At 41.9% G+C, this 25,656-nt stretch overlaps 1 protein-coding gene across 11 annotated transcripts; it reads left to right on the top strand.

The window, feature by feature from the left end:
- Positions 1-25,125, top strand: FAM105A (family with sequence similarity 105 member A). 11 transcript variants are annotated; one of them, XM_021387736.1, is made up of 12 exons: positions 2,567-2,877; positions 3,344-3,442; positions 4,973-5,069; positions 7,526-7,622; positions 8,457-8,579; positions 14,227-14,386; positions 14,508-14,539; positions 14,637-14,728; positions 17,467-17,616; positions 18,462-18,590; positions 21,378-21,650; positions 22,521-25,125. In XM_021387736.1, the coding sequence occupies exons 6-12, from the start codon at positions 14,307-14,309 to the stop codon at positions 22,698-22,700; spliced, it is 936 nt and encodes a 311-aa protein (XP_021243411.1). In that variant the 5' UTR covers positions 2,567-2,877; positions 3,344-3,442; positions 4,973-5,069; positions 7,526-7,622; positions 8,457-8,579; positions 14,227-14,306; the 3' UTR covers positions 22,701-25,125. The 11 variants fall into 11 exon arrangements, with proteins under 11 accessions (XP_021243408.1, XP_021243417.1, XP_021243411.1 ...); XM_021387739.1 differs by lacking the exon at positions 3,344-3,442; XM_021387737.1 differs by lacking the exons at positions 7,526-7,622; positions 8,457-8,579.

The raw sequence follows: 25,656 nt of genomic DNA, 5'->3' as shown, positions 1-25,656 counted from the left end.
TTTCACAGTTTGTTGATCTGTAAAGACAAACTCAGTCTGTGAGGACTCGTTTTCTGTCCCCAGGACAAGAAGCCAGGGGAGAGAGATCCAGCTGGGACAACACAGGAGAAGAGATGCAGAGGAGACATGACAGGAATTCGAGTAAAAGCGGAGACCAGTTTGCTGAGCAAGAAAAGAGCAGCAGAATTAACCACTCAAAGAGAAGTGCTGGTAAGTTCCTGGAGCTGTGCTCTAAATTACGGCATCCCCCCAGGCTGGTGTTCAGCCACAGGATGCTCTTGTGCTGCAGATCACAGCTGCATGGGCACTGCTTTTACTTTTGTGCTGGACTATACCTGACCTGAGCAGTAGTAGCAAGTTATAATAAATGAGGAAATTATTCCTGACTGTTAATAATGGACTTGAAAACCTGAAGGCTGAAGCCCTTATCAGCCTCTCACCTGAGTTGCCCACTTTTACTGAGCTGGATACACTTGCCTTTGTCTCAGCAAATATTTTTAGCACTCCTTTTGAATTGTTTAGGTTCTCTGTGCTCCTGTCACTCACCTGCAGATGAGAGCAAGAATGTGCGGTTTCTTTTGATGATGATTTGCTAGTTTAAGCAAAGATAGTCAAAATATCTTCGTATTTGCTTAGCGTAGCTTTCAGTGTAAGCTTTTGTTGTGATTACTCTGGAGTCTCGTGTTGGTACAAGCAGAGGGAGGTTGTCCCAGGTCATGCTTGCAGCTTGGAGAGGCTATCACCTGGAGAAACAGAGGAAGGTGAAGTTTGCTGTGGGCAAGCTCACAGTGCTCCCTAAAAGCAGGAAATATCTTAAATATCCTGAGGTAGTGGAGGCTGGCCATTGGCACGCAGCCTTATCTGCAAAGTGCCACAAGCAGAAAGTCTGGAGGAAGAGAATCAGACTTCGGCTGCTCTGAGTCAGAGCTCCTGGAACTTTCCCTTGTCCCCACAGAGATGGGCCTGCTCCGAGGGGTGGCATTGCTTCTGCAAGGAAAACTTTGAGCACCCATTTGAACTTGGACCTTCTCCAGCTCCCGGTGTGGTTTTCCAAGGCATTTTGGGGAAGTTCTCATCTGGACAAGCTTTCTGAACCTTTGTAGCAGCAGAGAGGGGCATGTTCTCTGGGTTGCACTGATGTAGTGAGTGAATGCCCTGAGAGGAGAGCAGAGAGCCAGGAGCCGAGAAGGACTCATTGCACGGGGCTTGATTTGCAGCTTTTGTACACTGTGTGTTTCACCTTTCTTCCCAGTGAGTGAGCAGCCAGATAAACATTAACTTCCACACCAGGCTGCACACGGAAACCATCTATTGAATCGCAAGATATTAACACAATTTAGAGTGTGCAGAAAGAGGCAAATATGGGCTTGGCTGGAGCATGAAGCAGCACTGACACCATTCTGTCTGAGTCAAGGAGGAAGCATCTGGAGCTGGCGGCAAAGTGAAGCCTGTGGCTGCTGCAGGCAGGACAGGCCCAGGAGCAGAGCCCTGACTTCTGAGCCCAGTGCAGTGCAAGCAACACTGCTTCCTGTTGTGTGTCCCCCTCCAGCAGTGTGTTACACCTCAACCTAGAAGCAAACTGGAGCATGGACTAACTGAGCTCAGTGTAAATGTCCCCAGTGGTGGTTATTTTCTTTATTCCCCAAGATGAATTTTTTCTCAGGAGCAGCACAGAGTGCTGCGCAAGTGACAGCTTCAAGACTTTATAGAATCATAGAATCATTTGAGTTGGGAGGAACCTTTAAAGGCCATCTAGCCCAGCTAGAACAAGCCAAGCTTTTAACCTTGCTGTCCCTAGCTGTTTTTTAAACCTGTACTTCCTTTTACTTAGATAAATTCGCTCATAGCTTTCTGTGGCCTCCTGAGTTAGTGCTGGGCACACCTCTATTTAACAGGTTTATCTCCAACCATTTTAAGATCTTCCACTCTTCTGGAAAAAAGAACCCTGCAAGTTTGTCCTAGCCTTGTGTTTGTACAAACTGCTTATAACTCTGCAAAAGATTTAAGCCTGCATCACTTGTCCAGGCCATTACAGCTCCCTTCTGTTTTTCCTGGAAAGTCCCCGGGGACATGAAAGAAAACTGTTTCTTAATGTGTAACCAGAATATAAATTACATTGTTTTATTCAAACACCGACAGATTACAGCTGAAGGACTGCTGCAAGGGACGGTATCTGGCAAGGGAGAATTTACTTCTGGACAAATACATTTCATCTTGTTAATGAATAAAGTAGCGAGGAAATGAAATTTAAAAAAAAAAAAAAAAAGCACAAAAACCGACTCTGAAGTCACTAAGTCGTGTTTACGTTCCACGGCTCAGCTTCAGACAGATGCCGGGGACTCTGTTCTCCATCGATTGAGGCGCTGTCATAACACGCAGCACCGGGCAGTGCACCGCCCTCCCCTCTCGGCGGGACTGCCGGGTAAAAGCCACCGCCCACCTGCACCGCGCCTTTCGGCGGAGGCGGCCCCGCAACGCTGCCCGCCCCTCGGGCGCACGGGGCGGCGCCGGAGCCGCTTCCAGTCGGCCTCCAGCGTGCGCGGTGAGGCGGGGATGGAGGGGGTTGCGGGGGGGTTTGAGCACTTCGTGGTGGGGGAGTGTGTGTGTAGTTTTTATTCGCTGTTTCTACTTTTTTTTTGTTTGTTTGTCTGTTTTATTTTCTACTTGAATCCTCTGAGGCTGTGTTTCAAATATGTGAATATCCGAAAAACTGCTCCGCAGGCTCCCTGGAGGAGCGACCCCGTGAACCGAGGAACGCTAACGCTGGTGTGGTGTAAGGTGAAGAGCACCTGCCTGGGGCTGGGCTGGAGGGCTGCGCACCGCCGTCGGGCTTTGTTGGAGGAGAGGCTGTGTGACGGCTCTTCCTGATAGGATTTTGTATGTTGGAGTTGAGTTTATTGCTTTTTTCTTTGTGAGCTTGTGTATTCTGAATGCTCTGTGGTGGTAGCCTTAACGTACGTGGTTTGTGGTGGTTTTAAAGCACCACACACTGTTTTATGTTGGGTGTGCATTTGGGCTTTTGCTTTTAGCTTGTTTTTCACCATGTTGAATCTGAATTTAAACGTTGCAGGCTAGCTTCTGTTCCATCGAAAAGGTGAGGGTCTTGGGAAAAGGAGATTAGAAATAAATGTGTGGTTTGGGAAGACTCGGGAGGATGACCACGCATCCTTCCCAATTGCCTGTAGTGCCTGGTACCACATGTCTCTTAAGTCACTGCCAAGTGGGTCTTGTTGCATGAGGATGCCATGCCCTGCCCATTTGCCTTCCAGCCATGTGTTATAGGCTACCTTTCTGACTCAGTGGTTACTGGTCCAGCTCTCTTGTTTTGCCCTGCCTTTCTTAGGCACCAAGTGTCTGCTCTTCGGAGGAGCTGCACCAGCTTAATTCAGCTTATACTGCCATTTGCTGAAGTGGAGAAAGAATCTGATTTCTGTGCTATTTAGTAAGTGTATTTTAAGCTTATGCGGTGCTCTGTTGCCAATGTGTGAAATTGCAGTTACTCCCACTTGTTTGACCCACTCCTGTGTCTGCAAGTGCTGAAACAAAGAGTTAAAACGTGTAGGGCACAGGAAGAAATAAATGATCCATTTGGGTTTTTAATCTCAGAAAACTGTTTTATAATTGCTGAAGTTTGTTCCTTTAAGAATTGTATGTTGTTACTCCTGAGCAAATAAATTAATTAGGAATTGAAAGAGATACCATGAGGAAAAGCTGCAGTTGTGCCTACTTATGTGGTATACTGGCATTATTGTTTAAGGGTCATGTAAAAGGTGAAGGGTATTAGATATGATTTTCAAGGACAAAAGCAGCAGTAAAATGCTGGTGTTTTTCAGATTTGGGCTGCTGAAAAAAGTGTTAAATTTTCATAGTTCCAAGTTTCTTTTGCCATTAGGACAGAAGTGTTTTTTGTTTGTTTTTCATTTTGTTTAGTATTTTGGACCAGGTTCCCTGATGAATGATGTGGCTTTCCCACTCAGCATCAGGGCTTTCTGTCCACCTTGTTTCTTAGATACAGTTTCCAGGTTAAATCCGCATATCCTATCTCTCAAGGCTGTAACAACAAACATGAACAGGATTTTCAGTAAGGCCTGTGATTTTCCACAAGCTTAATGCCTGAAAACGATTGACTGTACGTGATTACCCAGGCAAATGAGTTTGAGGTTTCAGAAACACTTTTGTCCTGTACCTCCTGCCCCCACACAGCTGAACCGTGGGAGTCATGGTGCCATTGAATGACACAAGGGGAGGTGGTGGTGTCTGTCATTCAATTGTTTTGAAAACATGAGGGAGTAACCAGTGCTCAGGTGTCCAAAGGTTGTACAGTTACGCTGCTGTCAGTACGCAGTAAATTTGTGAGAGTGATTAGAATTACATAAAGTTCACCTTAAAGAGCTTCTTAATTTCCTTTTGGTTTAGGCTGGGAAATTGCTTTTTAAAAATTAATATTGGGCCTTACTAGTCCTATTATAATCTTGGTTTTAGTCAGACATTCTAAATGAGTTGCACTCCTGAAGTCAAGTACTCATCTGAATTGCTGTCCAGCACTTGATCCTGAGTCACTTATGGATCTGTTTTCTGCTTTGAGGGAATTTCTGAGAGCATATTCAGTTTCTGGGTCTAGCACCAGTACTAAGCTGCCAGGCAGTTTAGTTAGTTATTACAAGATTTGGTATGATGGAGAGGTTGTTTTGTGTTTGTTGTTTTTTTCCAATGAACAGTGTGACATGTGGTAGGGTTATCTGTCATCTGAACCTATATAAAGTCAAAGTTTTACCTCAGAGTGACAAGAAGTGGAGATAGAGGTGTTGCTGTCTGCTTCTTGAGAAGGCTCCAGTGAAGGCAAAAAAGCTGTCAGATATTCCAGAACTACAGCAGATCAGTTCATGAATTTCCTGAAAACTTTTTGTCAGCAACTTCTAGTTTCTTTTTTCCCTTACTCTTTGTTGTTTCTTCCCCATTTTTCATTGCCAAGGGCCGATACCATCCACTTTTGACAGCCTCGGGAACCAGAGCCCACCATTTGGGACTTCTCTATTGCTTGTGCTGGAAGCTCCTGACAAAGATAAGAGGTGCGTCCCTAGCTCCTGTCCCCATGTCACCAGCAAGGACAGGTGCTGCTTGCACCACGTGTCCATGCAAATGGATGTGGTTGACAAGGCAACTCATGATGCCCAAAGATTGTTTTCAATGAGCATTTGTCAGGTGAAAAGGCTGACCAGGACAGTTGTGTTGTCTTAATTCAACTGTGTCACATTAATGTGAGGACTAAAAAATCTAGGATGATGTGCCTACATATGTTTGGTCTCTACTTCTTTCGCTAGCTCTGTGTGATCTTGGGTGAGATCCTGTCTCAGATCCCTTGTCCATAACAACATGTTGCCAAGGCTGCCCAGACCCTAAGTGGTTAGTACTTGTGTTTCCAGGGCAGGACAGTCATACTGGTGCTGGGAAAGCAGGAAATGTGTATCTTATCACTAGAGTATTGTCTTGATATTGCCATGTATTTGGAGCTATGACCGTCACCCAGTGCCGTAGCACTGGGGCAAGATGCTGGGTCAGCTGCTGCAGGGGAGATGCCGGCATGGTTTTCTTCACTCTGAGGCGAGATTGTGCAACTTCAGCAGAGTCTGTCAAAATCTGTTGCCCCACAGACTTTGATACCTGCTGCAGGTCTGTGTGACAAAGCTGTCCTGCCTGTTTCTCCCAGCTTTGTGCTGAGCATAGCTCCGAGCAATGTGTGTGCCTGCTGGAGGGGCCTGCTGAGCTCCTGCGTACTCTTCAGTTCTGGTTTCACTTTGTGTCACTTCCTGTGCACAAATTTTAGCTGTGCCACACTTGGCACAGGCAGAGGATTTTAAAAATATAGAATTTCATGCCATTGTGGATCTTCTGAAAAATGATGCTGCCAGATTCCAAGGTTATCGAATCCCCAGACTTCCCTCAGGTAACTAACATGTAAGTGATCTTGGTGCAGATAGTTTTACCTTGAAAGGTTTTATCTTGAAACCTTGCTTAAGGTTTTAGAATAGAAATGCGTGTTAATGCACTTGAGAGTGTTGGCAGAGGATGCCTACGTGTGTGAGCCAATTCAAATATGTCAGCTTGAAACTGGTGCCCTTAAACAATGAAGAGACAGCACAGTTTAAAACCTCATCTGCCTCCACGCTGGTGGCATTAGTTGTGCAGAATGAAGCTGGAGGTGTGACTTCCATCAGGTTGGACATGGAGGGAGGGGGAAGGGGATGTAAGAGAAATTCCTGTCATTTATATTAAAAGTGGTGACTGATATTTTGCCTTCTGTTTCCAGTCCTTCTTGGAGAGAGGAAAGGAGACAAGCAGAACTCCCAAGCAGACAAGTTACACAGCAGGAATAACCTCTGCACATTTCTAGGGGGAAGGCACAGATGTCATGATCTGACACAGTGCCAGGAGATGTTGCTTTTATATCTTTGTGGAAAAAATACGCAGTTCTGCGTGGTACTTCGTGATGTGCAGAGTCTGGTAAACTTCCAGAGGGCTGTGCTGTGCAGACAGATGTAAGATCGGAGTCATGGGGGTACAGCAGCAAGATCTGCTGTGTGCTGGCAAATAGAGGTGGGAATGATGAGCTGTGTGGATGCAGCCTGATTGAAGGGGCAGGCTTTGGGAGCAGGAGCTTAGTGAGACCCTGATGCCAGATGTATGCACTGCCTTTAAGGCTGAACAGCTGTCACTGATAACGCTCAGACAGTAAGTGTGCTCTGACAAATTGATTTTTTTTGTTTGTCATGAGTTACTTGATGCTACTGTTTTCCCTGGTTATCACTTGGGGTAATTGCTTATTGACAAGTGGAAGTTTAAAAGCTATTCTGCAGTGAGTGCCTGCTGGGTGGACAAACGTTTGTCTGCCTTCTCCCCTAAGCTGCAACATTTCAGCAGAGGATCCCATAGGGCCTCCCATTGCTGTTTGGGAATGAACTGCAGAAGGCCGCTGGTGACATCCAAGCACTGTTTTGTTCACAACCACCACTACAGCCTGCTAGAGCCCTGTCTGGAGACACCAGGAGAGATGCCTACAGTACAGTGGTCTGTAGGGAAGTGCAGATGGCTGGCCTGGCTGGGCCCTAGTGACTGTGTAGCACCTCTCCTGTGAAGAAAGGCTGAGGGATTTGGGCTTGTTCAGCTTGGAGAAGAGAAGTCTCCAGGGGAAGACCTCATTGTGGCCTTCCAGTACTTGAAGGGAACTTACAAGCAGGAGGCGGACTGACTTTATAGGACAAGGAAGAATGGCCTTAAACTTAAAGAGGGGAGATTTAGGTTAGATGTTATGAAGAAATTCTTTACTCAGAGGCTGGTGAGGCCCTGGCACAGGCTGCCTGGAGAGGCTCTGGTGCCCCATCCCTGGAGTGCTCAAGACCAGTTTGAGTGGGGCCCTGAGCAGCCTGATCTGGTGGGTGGCAGCCCTGCCCATGACAGGATTTTGGAGCTGGGTGGGCTTTAAGATCCCTTCCAACCCAAACCATTCTATGTGCTCTCTTGCATACAGGATTTTAACAAGGAAAATAACAAAACACGTTACTGCTTGAACATTTTTCCCTGCCTGAAGCTTCAGTTGTCTAAACAAGTCAACAGAAAAACCTAAGGTATTAATATCACTGTGGCCTCTTAGCAAAACATAAGCAAAAGAAAATCTTCAGGAGGAAAGTATTTACTCTGGCAGTTTGGATTAAGCACCAAAAACATTATAAAAGGCATTTTGAAGGGTCGTGTCTGCAAATAAAAGAAACAAACCTGAGTGGCTTTAGGAATGACTCAACATGCAGCGTGGCAGAAGGCAGAAGAGGAACACTTGGAGTGGGCTTCCTCAAAATAATAGATTTAGTGCATTTATGTAAGATGTCTTTGAAGTGTCCAGATGTTAGATAACGTCTGAACAATTACAGATGTTTTTCTACATGATGGGGGACAAGAGAAATCATCACAGCAGAAAATTCAGAGACGCCTTTAAAAGGAAGTTGATCTTATTTATTTTAAAATCATTGTTAGGGATAAGAGCTTCAAAGAAATGTCTTTTATTAGGATGTGAAAGCCTTTTCATATGGACTCCAGAGTATCTGATGTTCTCTCTTACATGAGTAGAAGTGTAGCTATGCTTGATTTGTCTGAATGTCCCGGATGGAACTGACCTTTCATTTTGTTCTTGTATGAATTTGTAGAGAGGAAAAAGGTATCTGCAGGCTAAGGCGTGCATTAATATCTTGGCTATGTAGATGAAATTGGTTTTGTAAAGGTAATCCTAACGGGGCATATTTTTGATAATCATGTAGTTGGTAAGAGCTCCTCATGCTTCTCGTTAGAGTGGTATTGAGTGAGTGTCAGAGCTGGACAGAAACATTAACCACTGTAGTTTGGGTCCTGCTGAAGACCAGAATGTCCCGGTGAGGCTGCCTGCCTTTTTACTGTGTTTTTCTTGAAAGCTCTTTGCAGAACAAGGATGGGCTGAGAGAACACTTGAGACTCCTACACAGACCAGCTGTATACATATAGGCTTTCTTGCCAGTGATGGACCTCTGTGCTACATGAAAAATTCAATTTTCTAGGTAACTGCATGATTCTAGTAACAGCTTGGGGCTGGGATTTTTTTGTTGTTTACTGGGTAGAAGTTGAAATCTCATCAATAGACCTGGTTGAGCTTTTGGTAAATTATCACTGACAATTACCATCTTTGCTTCTAAATGGCTCTCTTTTCGTAGAGTCAAATATTTGAGTTCAAAAGGACCCTTAAAGGTCATCTAGTCCAACTCCCCTGCAATGAACAGGGACACCTACAGCTAGATCATGTTGCTTCGAGCCCCATCCACCCTGACCTTGAGTGTCCCCAGGGATGGGGCTTCCACCACCTCCCTAAGCAACCCTTTCCAGTGCCTCACCACCCTTATTGTGAAAGACTTCTTCCTTATATCCAATCTAAATTTTTCCTCTTTGAGTCTGAAACCATTTCCCCTTGTCCTGTTACAACAGACCCTGCTAAAGAGTCTGTCCTCTTCTTTCTTACAGCCCCACTTTAGATACTGAGAGGCTACTATCAGGTCTCCACAAAGCCTTCTCTTTTTCCAGGCTGTACAGCCCCAGCTCTCTCAGCCTGTCCTCGTAGGAGAGGTGTTCCATCCTTTGTATCATTTTTGTTGCCTTTCTCTGGATGTGCTCCAACAGGTCCACATCTCTCCTGTACCAAGGAGTCCACATCTGGACGCAGTAGTCCAGGTGAGGCCTCACCATTGCAGAGTAGAGGGGCAGGATCACCTCCCTCTCCCTGCTGGCCATACTTCTTTTGTTGTAGCCCAGGATACAGTTGGCTTTCTGGGCTGCAAGGGCACATTGGTGGCTCATGTCCTGCTTCCTATCCACCAGTACCTGCAAGTCCTTTTTGCCAGGGCTGTGCTCCATCCTTACATCCTCCAGCTTGTACTGGGAGGTTGGGGATTGATGACCCAGGTGCAAAACCTTTCAATTCAATTTGTTGAACCTTGTGAGGTTCACTTGGGACAACATCTTGAGCCTGTCTGGGTCTCTCTGAACAGCATCCCATTCTGACAGTGTGTTGACTGCACCACACAGCTTGTTGTCATCCACAAACTTGATCCCACTGCTGATTTAATTGATGAAGATGTTAAAGAACATCAGTCCCAGTACTCACTGATCTCTGTCTAGACACAGAGCCACTGACCACCACACTCTGTGTATGAGGCCTTCAAGTTCTTCCAGACCATTAGCACTGCAGGGAAAGATCATAATTTGATATCATTTCACGATTTCAGAAACTAATTCAAGTTCTGAAAGCAATCCACTGGTGTTTGGATATGATCTGTGTTACCTTGTTACCTATAAGAACCTTTGTATGCCAAGCAGAAATCCTCATCTCTAGTTGTTACATCAGAACAGGTGAAGAAAGTTTGCTCAACAAGTTGACTTTGCTTTGCTTGGTAAAGGAAGAGTTTCTTAGGGAAAGAGTTATTGAATCAGTCAGTGCTTCCCATGTACCTTGTGCTCAATCTCTTCTGGTTTTGGCAGTTTCTCTTTTTTTTTTTTCTAGAGTGCTGATATTAAACTCTGGGAAAACAAAAAAAGTGTGTAATCACTTGGCACTACTTAAAATGCATACTTCTCTTTTTAAACTGTTACAGGATGGAGTCTGCTGTAGCTGTTCAGTCTGTGTAATTAATAGCTTTTTGCCTATTTTGGCTCAATCAGTTGATGTGTATATACACATCTGTGCATCACTTAAAATAGATAGCTGTTTTAAAAGGGTAAGTTTGATCATTTTCTCTTACAAGAGGGAGTTTGCCAATTTTATAACATACCTTGGAACTTATTCTGCATAATTTGGAAAAATGTTACATGCAGTAAAGACAACTCTACAGGCACACACAGAATGCAGACAAACTTGGACCTCCTGGTGCCAAGACTTGCTTGTTTTAGTTGGGGTACTTAAGCAGTTTCTCAGCTGGAGGTTCAAGAAAGTTGGAAAGGGGTCTGATATACAAGATATGTGAGTTATGCATTCCTTTAGGGTCAAGAATTCCTGGTCTCTCTTCCTAGCTCTGTGTCCAAGAGAGGAGTGAGAAGGAGGGGCATGGGTAGGCTGCAGAAGGGCAAGAACAAGGGAACCCAAGTTTTGTTCCCCTCTTTGGAGGAGGGTATACCTGCTTTTTAGGAACTAGGCACAGAGTGTTGTGTGACAGTTCTTGGTACCAAGTAGCCAAGTTTCATACTATGTCCTGCTTTAAACACCAAAATTAATGCAAGACTGTGAATAGGAACATTCTTTAGAGGAGTGACACAGTCAGCTTTTAATTTTGGAAATTGCTCCGTTGTCTTTCTGATGGCCTTGTTACAGGGGGAGGAGTAAAAAGCTGACAGGTGCCATTAGACACGGGCACACTGGAACGTGCTCCAGCACTGCATATGGTGGTGTGTGCTGGTTCCCAAGCTGATCCCATGCATCTCATGTTTCATCAGTCACATGTTTTGAAGATGGCAGCCTTCAAAAAAAAAAAAACTTATGAGAGGGTCAGATGTGGTTGTTTTTTTTTAGTGACTTTTCTTGAGCTAGGAGAGTTACTTGTGAAAGAAGTAGATGTTGCAGATGTCTGTTATTCGTCATTTTTTCTGGCATTCTTTTTCTTCAGTCTCCCTCCTGCTGGCTTTGGCAGGGTAAAACCTCAAGGTTTGGCACTAGCAGCAGGATGTTGATGATGTGGCAGTCACCCATCAAAGATATGTCAGGTTTGCAGTGCAGCAACTCTATCTGCCTCTGGAGGGAAGAGGAGGAATTGTGCCCATATCCTAGGGAATGAATTGAGTTGAAAAATCTGTGGGATTATTTTACTCTTCCCCCACCAGTGTGTTATTATTTCATTGCTCTCCATTTTCTGAAGAATTTCGGAGGGGGCAGGTAGGGGGAGGAAAGATCTATGTTAAACTGCTCTCTTCTTTGATTCATATTTTGTTCATGATGTATTTTTATCAGCAGCACTTTGTGATCCAGCTGTCACTTCTAAATGTCACTTACTTGAATAAAAAGTGTAATTACATTTTTAAGTGTGACATAAGTGCCAAAAGTAGTATCTGAATCACAAAGTGCTGTTTGTACAGCAGCTTTCCCATGACAGGAGGGAAATTTTATGAAGTCCAGAGTATGCTGTAATAAAAGTGTAGTGAAGATACTCAAATTCACGTCTGTAGGGTTTCCCATCTCTTATTAGGCTTTTTGTTAGGGAAATTTCTACTTATAAATCCCCAAATTAAATAAAAATGCATGAACAATATTTAATTATTGCATGTTCTCTGACATGAATTCATGCTTTTTTTTAATTGAATTAGGTAAGCCAATGCTTGCCAGCATTCCTTGGAGAATAGTTGCTCATGTTCCTGCTGACTCTGAGCATTGAAATGGATTTTGTTGGACTCCAGTAGGTTCTCTTTGCAGGATTAGTGCCATCAAAAGCTTTTACAAGAGGTTGTTTGATTTAACAGAAGAGCTCATGCTAATGCAATTCTCTCAGCTTTCTGCCTGTAAAAGAGGTTAAGAAAGAAATGTTGAGTACTGTCCGGCTGTTCATGTACATCTCTGGTACCCAATAAAAAAGTATGTCAGTTGAAAAGAGAGACCAGCTCTCAGTTTTTGTAGTACCAGTTTGTTCAAAAAAGGAGCTGTACAGTCATTTAAGTAGTGGAATTAAGGGTTGCTGTGTCTTCCTTTAGGTACCATATGTTTAAACTGCTGTTAACAAATTTTGTTTGAAATATCATAGTATGGCTTGGATTGGAAGTGACCTCAAGGATCATCAAGTTCCAACCCCATTGCCACAGGCAGGTTTGCCAGCCAAACCAGTCATCATTGCTTTTTGTACATCAGTGGGACAGTGCGAGTCATAACACCCATTGATGGAGTGGACTGAGTGACATTTGTAAGCCTTTAAGTTCTGTTCTAGTTAGCAAGAGGTTCATGTGTTTACAGTTGAAAGAGGTTTTTCAGTGCTGATGTTTTCATTCTAAAGAAAATAAAGAATAAATTGCTGTGCATTGATTCTACTAGGTATGCTGTCTTCTGCTAATGCTCAATTTTTGTTCTATTGGTCACAATTTAGTTGCCTATTGTGAAGGTTTCTATTGATTTTCATCTGCAGTGTGTGCTGTAGGTGGGATTGTCCCAGTGTTTCCATGATCCGTGACATTTTTGAACTGTACAGGTGATGTTTTGCTGTCTGATACTTGGGACCAGTAATAAACTCTTCCTTCAGCTTCAGATTTTGGTCTCTTTGTTGTGTCTTCTCCTACTCAGCATGTGCTGGAGTAACCCTGGGTCATGCCACTTGTTAATGCAGCATATGAGCAGAAGATAACTGGTCTGTCTGGCATGAAAGGCCTTCACAGCAGTACCAATTTTGTGTAATAGGAACTAGTACCCTCAAACTTCTATTACTTCTTTAAAGTTTATTAACTCCCTTGCATTTACAGCTGTTAACCTGCCTCTCGTTTGTGGGAGAGACCAGTTACGGGTCTTGCTTCCAGACAGCTTACGTAGGACATCCTGTAATAAAACTTCTTCAAACAACAGAGTATCAGGAAAGACTAAATATCAGCAGTGCTCTGTATATATCCAACAGTGCTCATAAAAATGCATGCATAGCTGTTTATCTCGTTACCAGGGTTTGAATCCATGTGCAACTCTGCCTGGATAGCTGTTGACAGGGCATGGAAAACTGTTAGAGCCAGGAGGGGCAAAAGTTCAACTGGCATAGAACTATGCTGAATGAATTACTCCCTTCATGGACTCTCTGGAGAGGGATCTTTTCATCCTTCTCTGGAGATGCCTTTAAAAAAAATAACTTATTATTTTAAACATTTTGTAATAAGTCAGTTAAGAAGTTAGTAGAGCAGCTGTTGGTTGTAAACTCCGGGAATTTTGTATTCTCAAATTTCAGTCAGAGGATACATTTTTCACTTAGGGAGCAAACACCGCAGTCATCAGCTCTTCAGTCTCTTTACCTCTCTCAATTCTAGGTTTTCTGATTGGCAGAAGACTACCAAACCCTTCTATAACTCTCCCAGTTATACTGGGAGAATAACGGAAGCTTGTCCTGGCTTATGTCTGAAGAACAGTGAGAGCACAGTCCCTTTGTTGATCATCTCCTGAGCTTTCTACCAAATCTCTGAGGAGCAGATTTCTCCTGAGTTTCAGATTGACCCTAAACTTGTCCAAATTGAGCCAGGAACATTCCTTTATTTCCTGCAGCATTCACATGGTGCATAGTCAGCTATGATCTGTTGCCTTCTATGGTGTATTTGCATGCTACAACTCCCAGCAACTTCTGGTCTTTAAAACCTTGATTTAATGGCAAAGTAATGACTGTATGGGTCTCTGGACCAGCATATCCTGAAGCAATTCTTGTTGTTGTCATTGAACAGTTGCTTTGATATTAGTTTTCTTGTGAAGACCTCCACTCTGTTCTGACTATATGTAGCCTTCATTGTGCGGACAAAAGCTTGGAAACAGGAATGACACACACAAAAGCTCAGAGACTTGAAAAATCAAGTGAGTCACTAAGTATAGTGCTCCTTTTGCATTTCGTGTTGTTTTATTTGCAGTGGTATTGTACTTGGATTATTTTTCTTCTTGTAATAAAAAAAGTATAAATAAGTATTGCAAAAGAGTGAAAAGATTTTTCCTTCTATCACTTCCAGGAAGTCATGAGGTGCAGTCCTGGACGAGAGTTACCAAGCAGTCCTTGTGTCTCGTGTGGCAAAAAGTGAAACTACAGCTAATGCTAAGCATGTCTTTCTTCGTTGCTGTCTTCTGGTATTGCAGAAGGCTATACAGCTTTTTAGCACAGCTATTGAAACGGTAGGTTTCAATTCAAATGATAGTTTGCAGACTTTTAATTTTCAGTGCTGTTGCTCGTTTCGGTAAATATTTTCCTTTTGATAACTCCTCTTTGACACCTGTTTTATCATTTGGATTTCAGGTGGAGCAGCTACCTTCAAAGAAAACTCATAAGTAATCTTTTGTTGTCGTTGTGTTCATTAATCCCCACCCTGCCCTTTAAATGCAGAACAGCGGAAGGTAACTAATCTGCAAATTAATCTTGATTTAGAGAATCACAGCGTGTTGGAAGAAGTTGATCTTCTGGGTTACAGTGCAAGAGAGTGGAGGGAAGAAACAAAGCAGGCCAAACACATGAGAGAGGTAAGAGTTAACTTTCAATCTCTGCGTGAGGATGGGGGAGAACTACCTGAGAAGAGAAGAGTAGTTCCAGTGCAAGCAGCTGTTACGGCTTCCAGACCTTGCTGCACCAGCTGCTTAAATGAAAAAATGGACAGCATTACCATGCATAAAGACCGCAGTAGAGTGGGTTGCAATCTAGATCAGATTTTAGTCTTGCATAATTTCTAAATTCTTCCCCATAGTGCAAGCCACCCAAGCAGTAGTTCTAAGTGCTCTGGATGACTTTCATTACAACAACAGGAAAATATCATCCTGAGTGCTGCAGCCCAAATATCCTGATCTTAGGCAGTGTCTCTTGTATCTTTAAGCTGCCAGCTGCAATCATCTTAATAAACATACATCTATCAGGCTTTCAGTCCTGGATGGCTGAACTCCTGAGCTGGGGATCTATTTAGTTCACAGTTGATTAATGTTAGATAGCTGCCTTCTGTCCGCTCGCATGTTCTTCAGTTCTGTATGTTGTGTGCATGTGCTTATATCCCCCTAACAGGCAGAAAGGGCAGCTGCAGTTCTCAAAAATATCTAAGTTATTGCATGTGCAAAGGCCTGTTAGCAGTTGTATCTTGGTAGCTGCTGAGAGAGGCAGTGCAGCAGAGGGCTTGGCAGGTTATGGTGTAGTGCTCTGAAGGGCCTGACAGATGCTGGCCGTTATTCTAACCTGTGATGGGGTTGGGCCTCCAGAGCCAAAGAAGAGCAAATATCTCTTTTATAGCTCTCTGTTTCAACTACGTGAAGTGTTAGTCACCAAGGGAGGCTCGGAAACCATGGGCTGGATCTGTACTTTTTCCATCCAATTTCTACCTAAAGTAGCTATATTGGTGGTACAGTAGTAGTATCTGTTAAAGAAAGTTTAGTGTCAAATCCAGTTAATCAACTGTGACTTTACATGCTAGTATCCCGCTGTGAAATTTAAGACTAGCATGGGACAAATACAACACCACTCTGTATTTCTGATTATTTAAGAATGGTGGAAACATTGAACACGTAATGCTGAGAGAGAGAGGGCAGGGAGTGCAGTAGCAATGAGAGACACTGACTAGCTATCTGCACTGTACAACAGCTATGGAGAGGAAATTCAAGATGCTGCCATCAACTGTTTTGTGCAAGCTTTTCAGGAAACCTTTAAGAAAGGAAGTAACTCTTGCCTTGGTCCTGAGTAATGCACAGGATCTGCCTCAAAATACTGTTTTCTAATTTCATTTCTCTGGAACAGGAGACAGTGTGTACTTGTATTCAACATCCTTACAAGACCAACAAATCAAAAGAAGCATTACAATTGCATCCACCTTCAGAAAGGGAAACTACATAAAAATGAGGAAGCCTGTTAAAAAGAACCTAAAAGGCTGCTAAGAGACTTAAAGTATTTATGTTAGTGTATTTGACATTTGTTGCTCTAAGTCACAGTAGTGGAGTCACAGAGCAAATATGTGCTGAGAAGGACTTAAAGTGAAGAAGCTGGTAAGGCTAAACAGCACCATAAGGGAATTATTAGAAATAAAGAAGAGATCTTTCAAAAAGCTGGAGCCGTATCCAAATGATAAATGGATAAAGGATCCAACTTTGCCAGATTAAATGCAGAAAAACAACAATGCCAAAAGTGCCCAGAAGAACACAGAAGAAGGCTGAAAGTGATCTGGAGGAACAACTAAAGATAGCACAACCTCTAATAAATCTGCAAATACCCATCAAGCAGTGAATTTTTCAGAAGATCCTTGAGTGTGTTAGATGATTAGAGCTGAAAAGGAGGCTCAAGGGAGACTAGTGAATAGATGGTTGTAATGGTTTGAGGTCATCACAGTAAGGACATTTTAGAATGAGGTCTCATGAGAACCTAAACCAGCCTCATCTGCTTGCTGTCACCAAAAGGGAAGTCCTTTGCTTGTCTTGTTGGTCCATCTTCCCCACTTTGTTGGCTCTTACATGTTCTGTTGGATGTGGTTTGCTGATGCATCTGATCATCCTGAAGGAAAGGCCTTACACTCTGCTCTCATCTGCTCCTGGTGTGCGTTCCCAGTACGCATCTTGTGCTGGCCCCGGCATTTATCTTATTCTTCTTTGAGCCTCCTGAACTTCTCAAAACAGCAGGAAGAATTCAGTAGGCTTACAATTATCACAGCTCATGCAAAGGAGGAGTCAGGGAGAATGCGCATCCAAGAAGTGGTATTGGCTTCAGTTTCCCCCAGTCTTCCTCAGTCTTAGGTCATTGTTGCATAATAGATTGAGTTGTAAGATGTTTCTGCTAACAAAAGTTTTCCCCAGATGCATTTTTCCTGCCCTCTTGCTGCTCCATCCCACGCATCGGTGTAACTTGTGAAGTGATCAGGGTTAAAGCTGTTATGGCAAAGTTTTTACTGATCTTTTCTGATTTGGTTGATCATGTAAATGTTTATGATAGCAACAGTACAAAGACTGGAGCAAGTAACCAAGTTTAGAGAGAATGCAGAATCCTTCTTAAGGAGCAGTACCAGTTTAAGATGTTTACAAAAACTATGGTGTTAAATCATTTTTGTGTATATAAAGCTTATAAATATACTCCCTCTTTTCCCTAGTTCCCTCTTACGAGTAGTTGGAGTTGGGCTCCAGTTTAATGTGAGTTTGATCCAAGTTTTAAAATGATTGCTAAGTTTCTGTTTGCTCTTTAATGTGAGTTTGATCCAAGTTTTAAAATGATTGCTAAGTTTCTGTTTGATCTTTTTTAGGCATACAATGAATTGTTTCGGAACTATCATATCAAATATCTGCGACAGGTCAGGAAGGACAACTACTGTGTCCTAAGAGCAGTGCTTTTTCAGATATTCAGCCAAGGCATTCCTTTTCCATCGTGGATGAGGGAGAGAGATATATTAAAGGTAAAATTAATTTCCTAAATGGATGTGATCCAGGTGTCCTTGCACTGCAGAAGGAATTCACAGGACAGACAGCCATCTTTGTTAAACAAAAATGCGATATGTATGTGTGGGAGTAGAGGAAAATTATGATCAGAATGTGAAGAGAACTTTTTAAAAATTATTGGAACTGTGCTTCACTGAAAAAGTGTCCCTGATCCAAACATGATGAAATGAACGTGAGGCTTAAAAATAAGAAAAAAATAAAGGCAGTAGGATAAACATTGCTGCCACTCTGCTATATATTGATTTCTTAACACAAAAGGATATTTGACTCTCCCTCATTCACATCCATGCAAAATCCAGTGGCTTGTTTGGGAGCACAGCTGAAGAAAGCATCGAGCAGATGTCCTCAGCATGTTGCTGGAGCAGAGTGAGTTCTGCCCTGAGTTTCTGGAGCTCTGTCAGGAGACAGCAGCAAGGAGGTGGGGCTCTGTAGCTGCTGCCTGTAGGGGCACATCTGCCAACTGGAAGGTGTCTGGAATCCTAGAAGCCTTACTGAGTTTGGATGCATCCAGCTTTTCCAGAGTATGGGTTTGTGTATTTTGCTGAGAACATATTTTCTTCTTTTTTGGCTAGCACTGTTTTAAAAGTCTCTTAAGGACTTGGCAGCGAAATTGAGTTTCCTTTTAACATTTGATTTGTTCTGAAGCCTATTTCTATTTTTCGTTTGAACTGTATAACCAGAAGATACAATCATGTCATAAATTAAAATGTCTTACAATCTTGGTAGGCAGGTTTATATAACTTTATAGTCTACTACTTGTTATGGTCATGATTTCTACTCAATTAACTTTTTTTCCTTCCAGCTTCCTGAAAAGCTTCTGTATTCGCAAGGTTGCAACTGGATTCAGCAATACAGTTTTGGGCCAGAAAGTTATACAGGCCCTAATGCCTTTGGAAAATTACGTAAATGTATGGAAACATTAAAGACAAATGTGAGTATTTAGAAGGTGGCTGGGCGACATAAAAGCACTTCTAGGTCGGTTGAGACTGAATTAGGGATCATCCTCCTGTTACATGTTTCTGTGGCAGCCTGACTGCCTCCTGGATTCAGAGAGCTCAGCTGCTGGGCAGGCCATCACTTCTGCAGAAGAGTTCAGGTTTTGGGGTTCTGCTAGGTTAAGTAAGTACTCAATCTCCCTGCACATTAGGGAGGCCATCCTCCCCACAGCTGTTAGTGCATGGTTATCTGCCCTTGCCATCAGGTATCTCCCACAATACCTCATCATTTCAATGAAAAGAACTACATGCTATATGAGATCCTCCTAGATGCCCTCCCAGAACAGGAGGGAACAAACAAATGGTGCATTTTCTTCTCAATCTATTGTCTTTCCTGTGTTCACCTTTCCATTAAATGTTTTATTAAGCTTTTTTTAATGATTTCTCTCTATAAGCGGAAGTGCTTGACTGCAAAGATCTGACAGCCTCACCGCCCTGTCTGCTCAGTATAACCAGATTGTTTGCATTTCCAGCCAGGAGTTAAATTCTTATTTATGTATTTAAAACTCTGAGAGTTTAGTAGCCTCAAAGTCTCTTGAAAAAGAGATGAAAATTCAGACTGACAGGAACTTGCATGTTGCTCGAGCTCCTCTGGGATTTCTGCTGGTGTGTCGTTGTGTGAGCTCGGGACTGCTTCTGTTCAGTTTGCCACAAGCTGTCCCCCACATGCCACCACCTCTCTCCTCCCCCCTCTCATCCCGACTGCTGTTGTGCAATTATCATTTTATCCTACTTGCTCTGTGTTCGTCAGTGTTGGGTTGTTTGGCTTTTGGTTTTTATCTTGTGGTTCTTTGTAAGTTGATACTAGTGCCTTAGCACGAAGCATTCAAAGTGGATGTTTGTACAGAAAAAAGTTTCAAGTCAGCATGGTAAGCAAATCCATGCAGTTGACTAATTGTTCCAGAGCAGCTTCTTTATGTATTGTGCTGTTACTGAACATGAAGTCTAATTCCTAGCTTTTTTTCTGTTGTTAAAAAGATGTTGTTTGACAGGTGAGGTGGACTTGTGCCTATTTTCATGAACGCTTCTTTTTTTAAGGTGTATTAGTGCTGTGAAAAGAGTCAGCACTGGGAATTAAGTTTCTGTTGTATTTAACTGCTTATTTGCCTAATTGCTCAGCAGGTACCCTGAGGAACCTTATGTACTTTCATGAAACTTGAATAGCCAAATTCAGTAAATGTTTTTCGGTGTCCAAAGCTTATAGATGCAATTCGACTGTAACTGTGACTTGAAGATGAAGGGAAAGTGAGCACTAGTATTTTGAGCCTTTTGAAGAATGTTAGCTATACACCAGCACACTTTTGCAAGAGGCTTGCTACACACCCCAAACTCGTGAGACTGAGCCACCTCACGCCTGACTTGCTTCAAGTGACCAAGGTGCAGCAGAGTGCCTGTCAGTTTGCTCAGCAGAAGACAGCCAGCTCTGCTGCCTTTCCCGGTTCCATCCTCATCCTCAGGGTTCCTGCCTGCAGATGCTGTTGGGCATAGGTTGTGTAGGTCAACCAGCAATTTGCACTCCAGACAGACTTTTCACATAGGTAGTAGAGGTCCTCTAGCAGAGGGGCAGTTAGTAATGTTTCATCCACTTGGTTTTGTTTTTCATCTATAAGAATGCTCTTCAGGATGGACGAGGAGATTGAGGGATCTGTTTCGCAGTTTAGTATTCACAAGTAAATTAGACTTTTTGAGTTACAGTTCTTGGTTTTTGGCAGTTTCAGCATATAAGTACAACCACAGAATTAACTGCTACTGATTTGAATCCCAGTCACTGAGCCTCATCTCTTATTGTGGTCCTGAAAAACCTCTTGCTTTCAGATTACTGTTTATATTTGCTCTGTTCAGGACTGGGTGTCTTAACCTTTCTCATTTGGTGTCTAGTCCAACGTTGCTCATCTCCTGGCTGACTCATTTGCTTAGTATGAGCACTGGCTTTCAATCCCTCTAGAGCAACACACAGCTGAGGAGCTCCAATTGTAAACTGAGCAGAACAAAAAATTTCTGTTCATTGTTGTCCTATATGTCTGTCTTTGTCTTGTCCGTTCTTGACTAGCAAACTTAGCTTGACCTCATAAAGCAAAACACACTGGAGACATACAAATGTGTACAGTTCATAATATCATGTCCAATTTATATAGGTTCCCTTTAACTGATCTACTTCTGAATTAGGCTTAGCATCTAAGGAATTTAAGCAAGCCGAACTTTTAGCATAAAGGGTTCTAAAGAGGAAAATTACTGAATTTTGGATACTGTAAGTTTAAAAAAAAGTCAGGAGTCATCACTTAAGCTATAAGCAAAGGTTAGATTAGCGTACATTTGATGCACCTACACAGATTTCCTACAACATTGAGGTGCTTTTGGTGGTTGCACTTTTTACTGTCACTCATAGCTGGATTTTCTGTTGTGATGGTGGGTGGCTTTTGTATAGAGGAATTGCGTTTGCTTTCTCATGGCCTATCATAAGCATCCAGATGCCTTGAGCAGTCTGTAGCAAATACATTCAGGTAGATAAATGGAAAATGAAGTATGTAAGACTAAATATTTTACTGCAGATCACTCAAAACCACTGGCTTATTTGCAATTCCATTTGACCACGGTAACAGTGCAGTATGGAGTGGCAATTGCTCCTATTTTGATGTCTTTCATATGAAGTAGAATTCTTAATGAGTTGATTATATTTCTAAATTCTTAAAAAGTTGATTATTATTCTTCTATGTGCTTTCTAGTGGGCTGAAATAAGTGGTACTAAAGATCACGAAGAAAGAGGAAACATGTGTAGTGCACTCTTTTCTGATGAGAGCAAGGAGCACAAGCTATATGAGGCTATAAAATTCATCATGCTCTTCGAAGTTGTTGAAGCCTATGAGCAAATGAAGAACAGGCATGAACCCATACCCCACCTTTTTAGCCTCCTCTTTGCTCGGGATACTTCATCCGATCCTTTGAGTTTCATGATGAATCATCTGAATGCCATAGGTGACTCCCGTTGCCTAGACCAGGTAATGATACAAATGAAAAAATAAATCACAGAAATAGTTCCATCTCTGATGTGACTGGGGGGATGTATTGTACATCATCTGTGATAATTGGCCCATTTTTATTCTTTGAGATGTAGGGAAGTAAACTGAGGACTTATGGGGGGAAAAAAATAGTAGAATGAAATAGTGCAGACAATTCTCTTGCTGGGCCAGAAATGAATGTTATGAGGTATCAATAGACATACTGTAGAGCTTTCCAATGGGTGAAATCATTTTTCATATTCTGTTTCAGTTACCAAGTCTATCATTAGATGTTGCATTCACCTTTGTTTTGATATAACAAGATGCATTTTCCTGTGTCTGGCTATGCCCAAGGACATGAGTTACTTTTTCAAAGCATTTTCTCAGTTTAAACAGTCCTTTGCAAGACGTGTTAATGAAGAACCAGTTCTCAAGCTTAAAATGCATGAAGTTCAAAGTAGTATTTCCTTTTACCATTGTTTCCCTTGTGTAGCAAGTGATCACAAGGTGGCAGGCTTCCCATTTTCCAAGGTATCAATCTATTAAACATTAGTTCCATCTTGCTCTCCAGTAAGCTGTGTGAGCTGAGTTTGGGAGCAGACTATGTACAGTGTCATGTGAAAGAGGGATGTTTCCAAAGCCGTAAGTATTAGCCAGAAAATCCTCAATATGAAAAAGCAGTTGAAAGATGGTTGGGACATTGAGAATATCCTGAAACTTTTAATTTTCATACTTCACTTACAAAAGGGCCCTTGTAATTCCTTGTCTACTGTTTTGAAGTAAGCTAGGTGACTTGTCTTAACCTGAGTTATCTTCATTTTAGTTTTCTAAGACTAGAAATAAATGTCTTCTGACCTCTTTCATTTTTAGGTTGAAATGTTCCTTCTTGGATATTTGCTTGAAGTAAAGATCAGAGTTTACAGACTGCATAGATTTAATACTGAAGAATTTCAAGTAAACTGTCCAGATGAATACCGAAGGGAATGGAATGAGATTTCTCTCCTGACTGAGGATGACCGCTACTATCACATCCCAGTTATCAGAACGTGAAGCACAAATGACTTTTCTTTTTTAACCTTTGTATAATGTAGTGAATAACCAGTTCCAGTGAATTAGGTTTCTAATTGGCAGCAGGATTGCATGTTGATGATTACAAAATGATTTACGGGTTTATTGTGTAAAATGCTTCGCTTTCCCATTACAGCTCAATTTGTTGCCAGTCAGCCAGAAATAGCAAAATATGTTGCTATACTGTTTGGGGGCAAAATGTCATATTTGAGGGTGTTGAAAATGAAAGATTAGACTGCGTGACAAAGAAGGGAAAAGTAATGCTAGTTTTCCCACTGCTAGGCTAGTGGTTTACTCTGACATATCTGGATGGGTTAAACTTAAGTTCCTAAAGCAATTCCTGCCTTTCTCTGTCTCTGGTTAGGGTGGATGAGCCATGCAGGAAGCAACCCCTGGTGTCCCACAGTTGATACTCTGGGACACTAAAGTTGCAAGGATTTGAGGCTATCTGGCATGTGAGGATGTAAACTGAGGTCACTGCACAGCTCTTTCAATTCCCATCCAGCTTCTCCTGTTGTTGCAGCGTGTCCCTCCAGAAACAGAGCAAGCAGCTGCAGACTGCAGTTACTTCAGACACTTGAAATTAAGCTCATCAATGTTAGATATACTTTATAACTGAGGAAAGTTTAGACCTGGATGTTTGAAGTTGTCCCAGATGGACTTCTAAATGAGATTTGCTTTATTATATGGAACACTTTGCCTGGTTCTATTTTCTAAAAGACTCGATTGTGTTTAGATTACTTCTAAAATGAGGGTTCCTAACTTGAACAAATGCTAAAATGATACAGCAGGTCTTGCAAGATGGGTGTGTAAAGCATACAATCCCATAGGCATTGGTTATGTTTTAGAAAGTGTGGTTTTATTAAGAAACGAAGCCTTTCCTTGTTTTATCCTAGAGGTACAGAGGTAGGCAGGTTTGGTTTTAACTCCCGTGGGAGAAAACGTAAGGAACAAAAGCATGAGCTGGGCCTGCAGGAGCTAAAGCAGTTGCATGTAGTAACTAAATGAAAATGTTGGAGAGCATAAAGACTGCTCTCTTCCTTTGTGTAAAGGAAAACAATTTTATCCCTTTAGTCCTTTTATTTTTATGTGTATGTATATATAATTTATAAACACAAGCACCTGAGTGCTGTATTATAGCAAGTTTGTTTGTTGGCAGTTTTTGAGTTCAGTTTTGTTCAATAATCTGTAGCTTTTAATTAAAAAGGCTTGATACGTATAATAATTTAATCTTTTCAAAGCCTACATGTTGAATATTTATTAAAAAAAAAAAGAAACCCACAAACTTTATTCACTGGATGAAATAATTTGCCTTCTTTAGATTTGGTTCTGTTCCATGTAGGGAAGTGTTATAATGCCTCAGCGTTGGGTATTGTCTATTTTGCATCAGTGGTGTATGTAACACTTGCACTTGTCAATAAAGTTGTTGATATTATATTCTTGTTTTGGTACAAGCAGACATACCAAAAAAATGGTATATCTTCATAGAGAGCTTTTTAATGGTTTGTGCATTATTTATGAATAGCAATGCAAAAGCATTACAGCTGGAAGTGTTACACTGATAAAATGTATGTTTTTTGTAATCTTGAGCATACTAATAGAAGGGAATTAATAAAGATTAATGAATAAACGTGTTATAACACAGTGGCATTTCTCACTAAAATCAGATGTTTACATCTGATTTAGGTCACTGGCTCCCTGCCTGGTCAGTGAAGGGCAATGGCAGAGGAGTTAATGGAATTAATCTGAGGAGTTTCTACAAGGGTGTGGTTCTTCTCACTGACTGTAAAGAAGGAGAAACTTCAGGTGAGGATAATTGCAAGTTCTGCAGATGAATTCAGAGAGTGCTCTACACAGGATCTTAAGCAACACTGAGACAGGTTTGGAGCTGTACTGATTCTAATTGGGTTTTCTGATCATACACTTTAGCTATGTACAAAACAAAAATATATTTGTGTAGAGGAAAATGTATATACATATGTGTAAAATATACATATATAGAAGGAAGAGACCCCAAAACATCCTGAATAAGCTGCATCTGGTGCTGTGGAAAGAACAGGTGCTGCAGCATCTTGTCAGAACAATGTTTACAGACAAAGTTTGCTGCAGGAATCTAGAAGCCTGGACACGCACTGGCAAGCTCTGCTCTGCTGATGTCAGGTCATCGCTCTTATCTTTTTAACCTGTAAATTTGTGACTACTGCCTTTCTGCTCTTGAACTGTGGAAGCCTGTCTTTTTAAGATTACTAATGTCTAATTTTGTAATTTGTAGAAATAAGAATTAAGTTTGGGTATGAGAACCACTAAAGCAGCATACAGGTGTTTCAGCTCCTTTGTATATAATGTGCATAGCTTTTGTTTTATCTAATTATAATTGGAATAAATGGATTTGTGTTATTGGTCCAAACCCTGGAGTTGTGAAATGCTTACCAGACACTTAAACAATAAGCTCATGTCAAGGTGATTAGGAATCTATGTTAAGTTTAATCTACGTTAAGTGAAATAATTAGATTAATGTGAAACTATCAGGATCAACCAGAACAAGCTTTGTTGTGTTTTAATTTAAAAAGTTTTAAAATATTTCCCTAATAAATTTTTTTCCCTAATGGTATTTTTAGGACTGTGGTAGCACAGAGAAGGAAGAGTGATGTGTAGTGAATTGTTGCAGATTTTTATTAAGAGATAATGATTGTAGAAAAGAGGTGGAGTGATTCTGGACCATGAAAGTGCATGGGAAGTCAGGTCACATCTTAACAGCGATGAAAAAACAGGTTGGTAGCAGTGTGAGGAGGAGGGTGTGGAAGAGACGTGGCTGGGAGAAGTTCAGCAAATCCCTCGGTACCTTCTAACTGTGTGTGGACTGCCTGCCTATTGCTGGAGAGGGGAAAGTTTTCCAGTGTAATATCCAGATCAAGTCTATTTGCAGGTCTTGTTCTGC

Source organism: Numida meleagris, chromosome 2, assembly GCF_002078875.1.
Source record: "Numida meleagris isolate 19003 breed g44 Domestic line chromosome 2, NumMel1.0, whole genome shotgun sequence".
NCBI lineage: Eukaryota > Metazoa > Chordata > Aves > Galliformes > Numididae > Numida > Numida meleagris.
The sequence above is the reverse complement of the archived record's forward strand: the minus strand, read 5'-3'. Positions and strand labels throughout refer to the sequence as shown.

What these genes read in the sequence shown, in the direction of transcription:
- FAM105A (XM_021387733.1), top strand. Translation starts at nt 114, where the DNA reads ATGCAGAGGAGACATGACAGGAATTCGAGTAAAAGCGGAGACCAGTTT. An exon ending in TTAGCACAGCTATTGAAACG is followed by an intron (nt 14,387 to 14,507) that starts GTAGGTTTCAAT and finishes TTTGGATTTCAG; the next exon opens with GTGGAGCAGCTACCTTCAAA. An exon ending in GGGAGAGAGATATATTAAAG is followed by an intron (nt 17,617 to 18,461) that starts GTAAAATTAATT and finishes TTTTCCTTCCAG; the next exon opens with CTTCCTGAAAAGCTTCTGTA.